At 37.2% G+C, this 12,743-nt stretch overlaps 1 protein-coding gene across 6 annotated transcripts in view; it reads left to right on the top strand.

Annotated features, from left to right (window-relative positions):
- Window positions 1–12,743, top strand: part of LOC120541395 (A-kinase anchor protein 13-like) — a 300,746-nt gene that overhangs the window by 280,574 nt on the left and 7,429 nt on the right. For all 6 annotated transcript variants that reach the window (XM_039772974.1, XM_039772976.1, XM_039772975.1 and 3 more), the window contains 8 exons: window positions 328–590; window positions 1,811–1,936; window positions 2,553–2,670; window positions 4,934–5,182; window positions 5,361–5,437; window positions 6,539–6,720; window positions 8,968–9,050; window positions 10,380–10,559. In XM_039772974.1, the coding sequence (XP_039628908.1) occupies window positions 328–590; window positions 1,811–1,936; window positions 2,553–2,670; window positions 4,934–5,182; window positions 5,361–5,437; window positions 6,539–6,720; window positions 8,968–9,050; window positions 10,380–10,559 (1,278 nt within the window). The remainder of the gene's footprint in view (window positions 1–327; window positions 591–1,810; window positions 1,937–2,552; window positions 2,671–4,933; window positions 5,183–5,360; window positions 5,438–6,538; window positions 6,721–8,967; window positions 9,051–10,379; window positions 10,560–12,743) is intronic.

The raw sequence follows: 12,743 nt of genomic DNA on the forward strand, positions 1-12,743 counted from the left end.
CGTTGTAATGAAAATATCTGCTGAATGTATTTCGTAGTAACGTGATTTCTATAGAGTTGTGTCATATGAGGAAACTGTCAGGACAATAAAAATAGATAGATACTTTAATACTTTGTTGTAATGAAAATTTGAGCCAGGTACTCTAATCCATGTTAAAATGTTTAAGTAGTTTTTCTAATGAATGAATGCATGATATCTGATTTTAACACTAGTGTGTTTTGTAAGATTCAAGCTGTAAAAGTCAGTTACTTATTATTGTGTTATATGAAGAAGGAACTTACTTTAGTTTGACTGAATGTTTGTCCCTTACCAATTAATTTCTTTCAGAACTTATTCAGACTGAAATGCATCATGTGCGAACACTGAAAATAATGTCGGACGTTTACAGCAAGGGGTTACTGAAAGAGGCACTTTTAGACTCTCGGACGGTAGAGAAGATGTTCCCCATGTTAGAGGATCTCTTAGAAATCCATACTCAGTTTTTCAGCTGCATCCTAGAAAGAAGGCGTGAGGCACAAAAGCAGATGAAGAATGAAGTGAAAGAAGGAGGATTTGTCATTTACAGAATCGGCGACATACTTGTTAATCAGGTGAGAAAATAGCATTCTGTTTTGATTGTGCACTGCTTGAAATGTGAACATTTTGTTGCAGAGTAAATTAAGTTGCCCACCCCTTTTCTTGGTGAAACATATACAGTTTCATTCAGAATTTGTGCTCCTTAACATCTATTTAGTTTTATTACTGGTTATTCTGCATCTTACAGTTGCTCCACTATACACTTCAAACATTGTTTACAGTATATCTCATTTTAAGTAACTGAAATGTGATATACTTTCTACTTAAATAATTACAAATTTACTTTTTAGAAAATCATCACATCTTATAAAGTTATGTTTCTGTCTAAGTAAGCCTAATTTTTCATCTGTATTACTAAACGAAGGTTGTATATATGCACAGATGCCAGGCGCACTGAAAGTGAATGCGCACTGCGCCTCAGAGCCCCAGAGTCAAACCCAGCGGCTTCCCAGAGTCAGTAAGTGGTCCTCAAACAACACAACCTGTAAACTAAACTTCAGGTCACAATACAACCCCCGCCCGAACGCGAACACCACCGCATATACAACCTTCATTTAGTAATGTTTGTGTATATATACAAGGATTGCAGATGCCAGTGGCCAGAAGCACCGACAGCGCACGTGCACCTGCACTGCGCCTCGGCGCCCCAGAGTCAGTAGGTGGCGCCCAAACAACACAACACGACCTTTAAACTAAACTTGAGGTAAAGCGTGCACGCCAGGTTGTATATATGCACAGATGCCAAAGGCCACAAGCAAGCCGTACACACTTACCACCACCGCCCGAACGCGACCGCCCACACCACCGCATATACCACCTTCGTTTAGTAATGTAGCCCTCCAAGCCCGGATCCGCCGTCAGCAAACGACTTCTAGCTAACGACACACCCATAGAAAAACAAAAACGAGCCTACATTGATATAAGCAATGAACGCAGGAGCCTATAACGTGCTTCTGAAACACCAGAACCAGATAAGTCACGGCTCCAAAAAGAAACCGCTTTAGTACAAATACGTTTATTTAATTAGATGAAAACTTTCCCAGGATGCACCCACCCTCCATGATTTTTCTTCCCTCCAAATATTGCAGGGAACAGAAAGTGATTGCCATTCTTGGATTTGCGATTCTTTCAAGAATCGCGGGTTTGCTGGTTTGTTATATATGAGATTAAAAAAAAAATCTAATATAGCTTTAATTTTTTTTATAATGTTTTCTATGCTGTATTTTCCCATTAGTTTTCAGAAGCAAAAGCAGAACGCATGAAGAAGATATATGGTAAATTCTGTGGTCGTCACAATGAAGCAGTGAATTACTACAAAGAGCTAAATGCCAAAGAGAAGACCTTTCAGACGTTCATTCAGGCAAGTCATTTATTGAAAATATGTTTTTGTATTCGAAGGACGAATCCTAAAATATTTTCAAATGCTTTAATATCATACTTTTAGTATCGCTTTCAATTTTTACAATAATAAATTGATCTTTGTCATTGAGTCAAAGATTAGAAAATTTATATCTTTAAAGCATTTTCAAAACTTCTTGTTAATACTTTTTTAAGTTTAATATTTTAAGCGTCTCTCAAGCAACTCATTAATGATTATTGTGGTAGTTTATGTTTGGCCTGTCTTAGAGTGGATTTAAAAAAAAAAAATCATGTAATCATAAAAAGAACAAGCTTTCTGTTTATTTAGTTTAGTGCTATAAATGGCAAAAAAGGATATCCTAGAAAATACTTTTAATTTAAAGCATGAGATGGTATTGTTAATATACTTGTACTGCTGTACCGTGTTAGCCATTATGAATGTAGAGAAAAGCCAAGCAAAATGACACCATTTATTGGCAAACTAAAACGATTACATTATGCAAGCTTTCAAGGCAACTCAGGCCTCTTCAGGCAAGATGTAATCTTGTACTGTTTGTTAATTAACTGCTTTAGTTGTCTGTTTTATGTGTATGTTGGCTTTCTTTCTTGAATTTCAGAAAAAAATGAGCAGTGCTATAGTCCGGAGGCTGGGTATTCCTGAATGCATATTATTAGTAACCCAGAGAATAACAAAGTACCCTGTAATTCTGCAACGAATTCTTCAGTACACCAAAGGTAATGGCCTTGAACTTCAGATTGGTCTTTTCACATGTCAGGTAACATACACTGCATTGTCATGTGGGTGAACAGCTATCCTTGATATTAGACTCAAAGTGATTACATATAAAGTCAAAATTAATGCAAAATTTATTAGAATATGAACATGTTCCAAATGTTGATGTATACTGGAGACCGTTCTGAATAGACTTTGATGTCTCAGAGTGTTCAGTACTTGTGGTTCACATATATAGCATTACATCACCAGGTTCCATGAACTGTTGCTAACAACTGGAATCTAATGTACAACCTTAGGAAAGTACTTGAGGGCTTATATTGTAATATATGTTTTACATTTTAGGGGACCCAGTATTAAAACAGTGTAATGTTACATTTATTCGTTTTTACTTATTTTATTATTTATGTTCAGTCACTCTCGTCCTGGAGAGGGCTGCACTAACAAATTCCAATATTCTCAGTGATACCCAGATACTCCTCCTCCGGCCAATCAAGAGAAATGCCAAGAAGAATGTGTTTTCTGTTGCTGTCTATAAATATAAGATTGACACTTACATTGACACTAATACAGCAAAAAGTGTAAAGCTTGGTAAAGTCTGTTCATGCCAAATGATGTGCTTTAAATAACAGACTGATTCCGAACATTTAATCCATTTACAGTATATTTGTGCTTTTGTGAAACCAACTGTTCATTACTACCACCAATTTTTAAAGTACAGGAAAGATGTGTCCATGCTGCCTGTGTGTACCTCAAATAGACCAATGTGGTCTAAACACTTAATGCGAAGTAGGTTGGCCCTCTGGGTGAAGGGTAACGGAATCGCATTTGTTTTGGGTCTCTTTCCTGATTTCCACCTGTTACTGCTGGCTGACAAACAAAATGCATACATAACCCTTAAAAAATTCACAGTCTAAGCCTCCGTCATCAAAATATATTTGTTAGATCAAGGGTAATAGGGTGTTGGGGACTGTGCAGGGTTGCTGGGTGTTAGCTTCAGTTTGTTTTGACCCCAAAATAAGAGAAGACAGATGAGTGGTTATAGATAGTGAGACATATCATGGAGCTTTTTTTAATTGAAATATACCTGAAATATATCAAACAATGCATAAAAAGCATGTATTTCATCAGATGTAGCAACTTGCAGTCTTGCAGGAAGATTTGTTAAAACAGTGCATTTGCACAACTGAACTGTCAGATCGAATTGCAGTATCTTGATACACTTATACAAACAAATGACATAAAACAGTTGTGATTAATGTCAGTCTTGGGAATCCCATGAGGCTGCAGGGTTTTTTTTTTTTTTTTACTAATCAGTGAGTCAAGTTACCTGTAATGGCTGTCATTTAATCAGCTGTTCTTCAAAACACAGAAGTATGATTTTTACTTTTATAATACACAAGCTGTACCCCGTGGCTGTGCCCACATAGTACTGAAACAGGACAAACTTTAAAAATCAATAGACGTTGGCACTATATCTGATCGTGTTAATCTCTGATGGGAGAGCATTCCCCGCATGGGGAGAAAAGCACATGGCCGTGATATCTCTGGCAATCAGCAGCTACCCTCTAAAACAGACGTAGCTCTGATCGCTCTCTCTCTCTCAAAAATGTCAAAGGTTACTCCTTAACAATCTGTAGATGATAAAGGCTGTTGAACAAGCAGGTATCGCTAGCTAAGCAAAGGCAAGGTGCACTCCAACATGTGGCGAGACATAGACTGACTCAGAGGCTGGCGAGTGAATGAGGAAGGCCCTGCCCCCCTGCTCTCAGCCCACAGGCACTCCCTTGGATTTTGCATAAATACATTGGTACCGAAGGCGAACTCTGGTACTTAGCGTGATGAGAGAAGTCACAAAGTCAACCAGAAAGTTCAAGCAAATTATAGAAAACAACCAGATCTAAATCCATTAAGTAATTTCTAAAACTGTTTCTTAGTGCTTGGAGCACGAAATTTTTAAAACTGTTTCTTACGAGCACCTATGGGCCAAGGGTAACATACATTACAAATTTCAAGTCCTCATGGTTCGGGAGAGTTCGTGATGAGTGAGTCCGTGGTATTTGGCTTTTTTATATATATGTATATATGTGTGTGTGTGTGTGTGTGTGTGTGTGTGTGTATATGTATATGTGTATATAATAATAATAAATTAACCTTGGGGACTATTGTACAAGGTGTCCGTTTCCTTTGCCTTAAATTCTGAAATATCTGCTGAACTTGCCCCTTAGATTTTTAAAGTAAAAGACCTTTTTTGTGACTTTGCAGAGAATGAGGAAGATCACAAAGACCTCACACAGGCACTCGTGTTAGTAAAAGATATTATTGCAGCAGTGGACAGCAAAGTAAATGAATATGAAAAGAAAAAGAGACTTCTGGAGATTTACAATCGTACTGAAAACAAGTCCATCATGAGAATGAAGAGTGGTCAGATGTTTGCTAGGGAAGATCTCAGACGTAAGAAACTTTTGCATGACGGGCAGCTCCAGCTGAAGAGCTTGACAGGAAGAATGAAAGGTAATGCTGAATAAAAACTTCCTGGAATTATCCTAGTTTATTTTAACAGTTTTCCCAACTGTATAGTTAAAAATGTTTGCTTTTTTAGTTAGTGAGTGTGCTCGGCTGATGTGTCTCAATTTAATTGCACACACTTCAATGAACTGACTGCTACTCCAAATGATTTTTCATCTTTCAGATGTCTTAGCGCTGCTGTTCACAGATGTTTTTGTGTTTCTTCAAGAAAAAGACCAGAAATATGTGTTTGCATCTCTGGTAAGTACCTGCAGTACGTGTGTCAAACAAATGTTGAATAAATTGATTACTTTTGGGTGTTGGTTCTAAGTAAATCAGTAATAAATAATTGCTCAGTACAGACTGGGTTTTATAGTGGCCTCTGCATTATTGTTCCTCGTGGGGTGTGCCTGTCTTCACACACAAGTTCTGAGGGAGGTTGGGAGTCCATACCCTTAGTCTGCTTCACCAGTGTCAGTCACATTTGGATCCAGAAGACTGAAGTGGTTGAACATTGGCTAAAAATGCTCTGTTTTGGTCTAATCTGGCCACAACCTCACAACTGGATCTGTCGCACATGTTCTACCAAGCTTTTAATTTATTTTCACCTTGGTTCTATTTAAAATTATAACATCTTCACACATTCAGGCCAGTATTACTCGAGAGTCTTTAATACAGTTGACTAGTGCACCTATTCAGTGATTTTTTTGTAGTTCTGCCGTCTCTTTAACAAGTTGACTTTCTGTTTGCGCAAAGAGTTTTGTGGAATATTTTTTATTTAGGCTCTCGCACCTTCCACTGCTGATAATGGAACCTATAGTGCCCACTGTGACATCCAAATACTTGGATTGGTTTATTTGTCTTTCCTAAGTTATGTGTCTACTTTTTATTTCTACCTTCTTTATGATACTTTTTAGTCCCGAGGTTCACAACATGAATAACAGTCTCTTAATGATGGAGTTTAAATCCAGAAAATGTGGCAGTTATTTTAAAGATTCACTGGTGGAGGCCAGTTTATCAGTTGTGTAACAAAGCAATATTGCACTAAAAAATGGCCTTGCCTAATTTCAGTGCTTTAAAATAAAAATATCCCAAAAAGTAAAACTTTACTGTAGGATTTGTTGTTCAATATAATTAAAGAACTGGTCAAGGGTCTGAATACTTTTAAAAGGGTCCCGTCTGTGGTTAGGTACACTCCTAGCAAACCAACTGGGTAATGACATGACTGTCCAGTCATACCTTGTTATTTTTGCAATGGCATACTTTCAGATCTCTTTCAGATTATTCTTCCTCTGAAGGATATGTGCTGCACAGTCTAGAGAGAGATTTCCTGTTTAACAATATGATAATGTTACATTACAGGATCAGCGTTCAACTGTAATCTCATTACAAAAACTCATTGTCCGGGAAGTGGCTAATGAGGAGAAAGGGCTATTTTTAATCACTGCTGGCATTCAAAACCCAGAGATGGTGGAGGTCCATGCAAGCTCCAAGGAGGAACGCAATAATTGGATTCAACTAATTACTGACGCTATGCAGTCCACGTAAGTTCCATTAATAGACAGGCTCTTTATTAGTCCAAAGCACTTAAACCACTTATACTTTATTTTATAGCTTTAAGGTGTGTTCTGTTGTGGAAAATGCGTATTAGATTTTGTATCTCACTGTTTTCTGGATAGAATAAGTGCTAAAAAAAGAGAGGCTGTGCTGAACTGAATTTACACCTTTTGTATAATTACCAAAAAGCTTGTTCTATACAGTTTAATTTAAAGTATCACAAGCTCCGACTGTATTCTTTCTGAAAGTAGCTCTTGAGCACAAGAAGGTTTAATTACCAGAATGTCTTACCATTTCCATTTAATTGTTTACAAAAAGATTGTGATTTAAAAAAAAAAAAAAAGGAAATCATTAGCAGTTCACTTTTGAGTTCGGCTTTTGTATATTAAAACTGTTTTGACAAGAACAGGACTTTCAGCCCCTTGGAGAAGGCAGAAAACTGACAGTAATATCTGTTAGAAAACACAATATAGTTGAGATATGACACAGAATGAGTTTAATATTTAAAAATGATAAACCCCCAAAAGGTAAAACACTACTACGAAATAAAAATGTACGTAAAGCATCAGCATGTCTTTTTTTTTTTTCCCCCAAGAGATTATAAGGATTGTTTAAGTTTTTAATTATCCATATAGTCCCACAAGGTGCAAGTTTCATTTTTAATTATACATCCAGTCTTTCGAGGCATGATTTACTAGAATTCAGAAGGCCAACTGAAAAATATTTACTGGCTGCTCCTCTCTTGAATTCTCTTCCCAGGTTTATATGTACAGTATATCACTTTCTCATCACTTTTACTTTGTTTTCTCTTTTATTTGAGTCAGCTATACTTTCATTATCTTCATTGTCTCTTTTATTCGGATTCTGCATGTTCTGTATTGTCAACTCCTACTGTCAATCAATTTATTTACTGTAAGATGATCATTCCAAATTAGACACTTTCTTGCAGTTAATCATATATTTATCTTGCACTATCGAAGACCTTAGTTCCTTGAATTTTACTGTTAGTCAACTGTCTTTTGATGTACAGTAACTGTAAGGCTGCTGTGTAAAATAAACACTGATCACTGTCAAATATACGAGGTGTGGCAGAAAAGTAATGAGACTGATTTTTTATTTACCAAAGTTTTTATTTTTTTCAAACATCAATGTTATCCCCTTCAAAGTAGTTCCCTAGGGTAGCTACACACCGATGGAGATGTTGTTCCCACTGTTGGTAGCAGCGCTGGAAGTCTTCAACCGGTATGGTCTTCAGCATGTCCGTTACACTCTTTTGGATGTTTTCTAAAGTCCCGAAATGACGTCCTTTGAGGACATTTTTCAGTTTAGGAAAAAGGAAAAAGTCACACGGACTGAGGTCAGGTGAATAAGGGGGCTGGGGAACCACAGGAATGCATTTTTTCGACCGTCGTCCTGCTCAATTGTGAGGTTTTTCGGCACCATTTTGGCACAGACCTTTCACACGTTCAGATGTTCAGTCAAAATTTGATGAACGGTAAATCTGTTCAAATTTAATTGTTCACTCAACATTCTTAATGTTAAACGACGGTCTGATCTCACAAGAGTGTTCACACGTTCGATGTTTTCATTGGTTTTCGAAGTTGAAGGCCTCCCTGAAAAACTTGAGCTCGGGATAAAGAATGTTCCCCGTAGGCCTGTTTTAACTTTTCAAACGTCACACTTGCCGATTCTCCAAGCTTAACACAAAATTTAATGGCACAACGTTGCTCCAAATTCCGCTGTTCCATTTTGCGTGGCGACAACCAAAACACAACTTCGCTAATAGCAGTCACAAAAATCACGTAGTTAACGGAAGGAGTTGAAACTCGCACTGAGCTATGGGAGGTTACTGATACACGTGCTCTATCAAGGACCAATGGCGCAGCGTTGCCAGATCGCTTGCAGTGTTGTCAGTCTCATTACTTTTCTGCCACATATTGTGTCAATTATTTATGGAGGAAGTAAAGCATTAATACCCATTAAACCTTTGCGCTTCATTTTCTAAGCCCATAAGCTGACATTTAGAAAGTATAATGGCTAATCCATGCATGTAATTTAATTGAATGATTAAATCCTAAAATATTTAGGTGCTTGCTACATTTGGTTTTAAATGGTGCTATGATTTGTTTTAAACCTTAAACTGAGAGCTGTAAGTGACCCTATATAGCACTAACCAAGCTAGTTTTATCACTCATTACAGATTCTTTACTGACATTTTCTACTCTGTCTTTTAGAGTCAAAGATGAAGATGAAGGATTACCAAGTGAATCAGAAGAGGAAAAACGAGCTTTGGAATCAAAAGCAAGAGAAATGAGAGGTATGAGTTATTCATTGTTAATATTCTATTTGCATACATATTTAGTTATGATTTGGAACTTATTTTCATCATTTCAGTTTAGCAGTGCTTAGTGAAGCCAATTAAGGAATTGAAAGGTAAAATGAAATCCCAAAGTATGAAATTGGAACTAGAAGGCAGCCTCTGTTTACCAGCTACATGTCATGGCGGTGAATACCCATGTCATTTAACAGAACTTAATAAACCACCATTTCTGTAAAGTACACAAACTATTAAAACTTTGTTGATCGCAGACACATCTTCCCTTCAGACCTCCCATGAAGAGAAAGTGTATGTAGTCTCTTTCTGACAGTTGCCTTTTAGATACTTTGATGTTAACTTCCTTGGTGGGCTCTTTGTGGATCTGTTGGTCAGTACATGGGTGATCTTGATGGATGACACTGCTCTTGTTAAATTGCTAGCGATTGCATCCTTTTGTAAATGGACCACAGTGCTGTCCTTAGCAAGGACACAAGCACATGGAAGGCAACAGTCTTTCTTCTAGAGGTATCCTGAAGCACTTTAAATGTTGCTGCATCATCGCTAACCTGCATTGTTGAGACTTAGACCAGGTTTCTCGTCTTTATGTAAAGTCGGGCCCTTCAGTCCGCTTTAATATATGACATGCCTTATGGAAACAGTATTTCAGCAGTGATATTAAGTTTATTGGATTAACAGACAATATGCATCATAACAAGCTCAAATTTAGACAGGTGCATAAATTTGGGCACCCCGACAGACATATGACATCAATACTTAGTTGAGCCTTGTTTTGCAAATATAACAGCCTCTAGACGCCTCCTATAGCCTTTGAGTGTCTGAATTCTGGGTGGAGGTATTTTTGACCATTTCTTCCATACAAAATCTCTCCAGTTCAGTTAAATTTGGTGGCTGCCGCATATGGACAGCCTGCTTCAAATCATCTTACAGATTTTTGATGATATTCAAGTCAGGGGATTGTGACGGCCTTTCCAGAACATTGTGCTTCTCTCTTTGAATGAATGCCTTTGTAGATTTCGAATAAATTTACCTTCAATGTAGAGATTTTTTTTTCTTGTCCCACCCTTCTACCACAATACTGGCCATCCTTATTCCCAGTTTTCCAATTTGTGTATGTCCATGCTCTCAAGTCTGTGGTTGGTTTGGTATATACTGTATATTCTTTGATTAACATATGTATGAGTGTCCAAGACCACAGAATGTTCTGTCGTCATATGGATGCTAGTTATAATTTATGATAATACCAGACACATCCATTGCTATGTTTAAGAAAATTTGATATATTTTTTTAAATTGGTTGTCTTTTTACAGAACAGCTACATTTAAAAGATCAACAAATAGTTACTCTTTTGGAGGAAAAGGTAAAACTTTTCCGGGAAATAAGTGTGCAAGATGATGGAGCATCAAGAACAGCAGCAAAATCCATGTTCCGGGCAAGCACTGAAGATGTTCAAAAAGGGGAGAATGTAATGAAAGAAGCCTTGAAGGAAGGTGAGCTGTGAACTTTTAACTTAATAAAATGCACCTAAAAGGGTATTTACACAGCAGGTATTCCCAATGCAAACTAATATGGTGTTTTATGATACAAAACTTTTGGGTAAAGCCAATACATGTAGAACATGAACTGCATGTTGTCATTATCCTCGTTTGGATTTTTGAGTTTGAAAGTGAATTAAACTAAAAGCTTTCTTTGTTTTCCAGTATGGGGTGAACTATACTGTCCAATCGCATTTTGGTTTTCTTTTGTGCTTTTTTTCCACCTTTCTTTACAGTTGCTCCACAGTAAGTTTCCAAAAAATGCCACTGCACCGTAAATAAAATTGTGGTGGGGCCAAACAGACTTGTGTTGGAAAGGGTGGAGCCATCCTGAGAAGCCAGCCATGAAAGGAATCCATACTCTGTGTGTGTGAGAGGGGGGTGATTAAACGCTTTAAAGAGCAGCCCTTAAGAGATGCATTCTACTTCTTAAATCAGTTGGCATGTGTACGTTACCTGCTGACAAATCTCATAAAGGATTCTGGCTTGGATTATTTGGAAAAGTGAGTGCAGATTGTGTTGTGGTGGGAGACACTGGTGACCTTTTAGATTCATGAAATGAGCCCTGAAAAGTCAGAGCAGTGCCAGAGGTAAGAGAAGGAGAATGGCCATCAGTAAACCTTGCGTGAGGGAGAGACATTGCCTTTCACAATGTATTAGGATACCAGCACCAGTAATGATAAACTAATATCATTAGTATAAATGCGTAAACAGTCACACAAGATGAAAGTCCACTAACAGTTTATTTTGTCATACAGTTTCAACCACCAAATGAGAGTAATTTAAAAGAGCTCTTAATCTCAAAACCTAAAGCAGAAATGCAAATAAATGTTCATAAGTTTCACTTTTTGTTTAGTAGGAAAAGTAGGCCTATTAAATTATGTTATACAATTAAATGACAGTTATATATGTCTGTTGACAACTCTAAAAGAGGTGGCTCTGCACATTCATACACTCTAAATTACATCACAAAAAAATCAGTCAGTGGGTAACTTAAACCCCAGGACAAAACCGAAAGTTCAGGCAGTACACAAGCAAAGGTATACATAAAACACTGAAGCGTCAAACGGGGCCTGCCTCAGCACAAGGCGCAAAGAACGTTTCACATGCTTCAAAAAGAAACATTTTAATAAAATTTGAAAAATGTTGTTATTACAACTACATTGAGCTTGCAGTGTACATTTTAAAAGTACACTAAATTATTACTGTATATATAGTTGCATTGGGCGACTGAGGAGACCATCTCCTTGTGAAACAGACAGGAGTACGGCAGCATAAACCTGGGAACAGCAGCAGGAGAAAGGCATGTGCAAGAACTAGCTGTAGTTCCTTTAGTACTTGTACTGTACATATATTTTGTATTTCTAAGAAGTAGGCCAATACAGTAACATTTCTATATTGTGCAAACATTCTTAGAGGAGGCTTGCTTGAACAATGTCTCTGGTTTAGGTCTACTTAGTGTTGGGTAGAATTCTCAAAGAAGTGTTAAGTTACTGAATATACAGGCCTTAGTGTATTCAGATTTGCATTCTGATTGAATACTTAAAAGTGTGTAACTCATTCTGAATACTTTGTGAATATTTTTCACATTTTTTTAGGAACTGATATATAGCCCAGTTCACTGGGTCTCAGTCCTGGGGTCTCATCTGTTATAACCCACTCTTTGTGTTTTGGAGTCAATGTAAAAACTGTAATGAAATTAAGTTTGGTACATTTTTACTAAAATGTACTAAGCAGTTATATGGGAAATGTATTTTTTTACTTTTTAACAATACTTTCATCCTTCATTTCATTGCTCTTTTACGGGTTTTCTGGTTATTTAATCCATTATTTACTAATTAGTGGGTCTGACGCTGAAGTAGTTGCATCCTTTCATCATTCACTGTTGTTTTCCCAGGTGTCTGATCTGCTTCCTTTTAGTTGTCATTATTAGGATACAACAAAAGAAGCAAACTAAACAGAAAAAGCTCAAAATGTAATTCATAAAGTAATCCGTGTATGTTCCAACCTCTGTGTGTGTGAGATCAGAGTTATGGGCTAAGGGGGTAGAAAAAGTACCAACAGTCCAAACTCAGAGCACTGAGATAGATACATACAGTAAACCCATACTGCACTAAATTCATCCACATGGTGTGTAGG

Source organism: Polypterus senegalus, chromosome 12, assembly GCF_016835505.1.
Source record: "Polypterus senegalus isolate Bchr_013 chromosome 12, ASM1683550v1, whole genome shotgun sequence".
Classification (NCBI taxonomy): Eukaryota; Metazoa; Chordata; class Cladistia; order Polypteriformes; family Polypteridae; genus Polypterus; species Polypterus senegalus.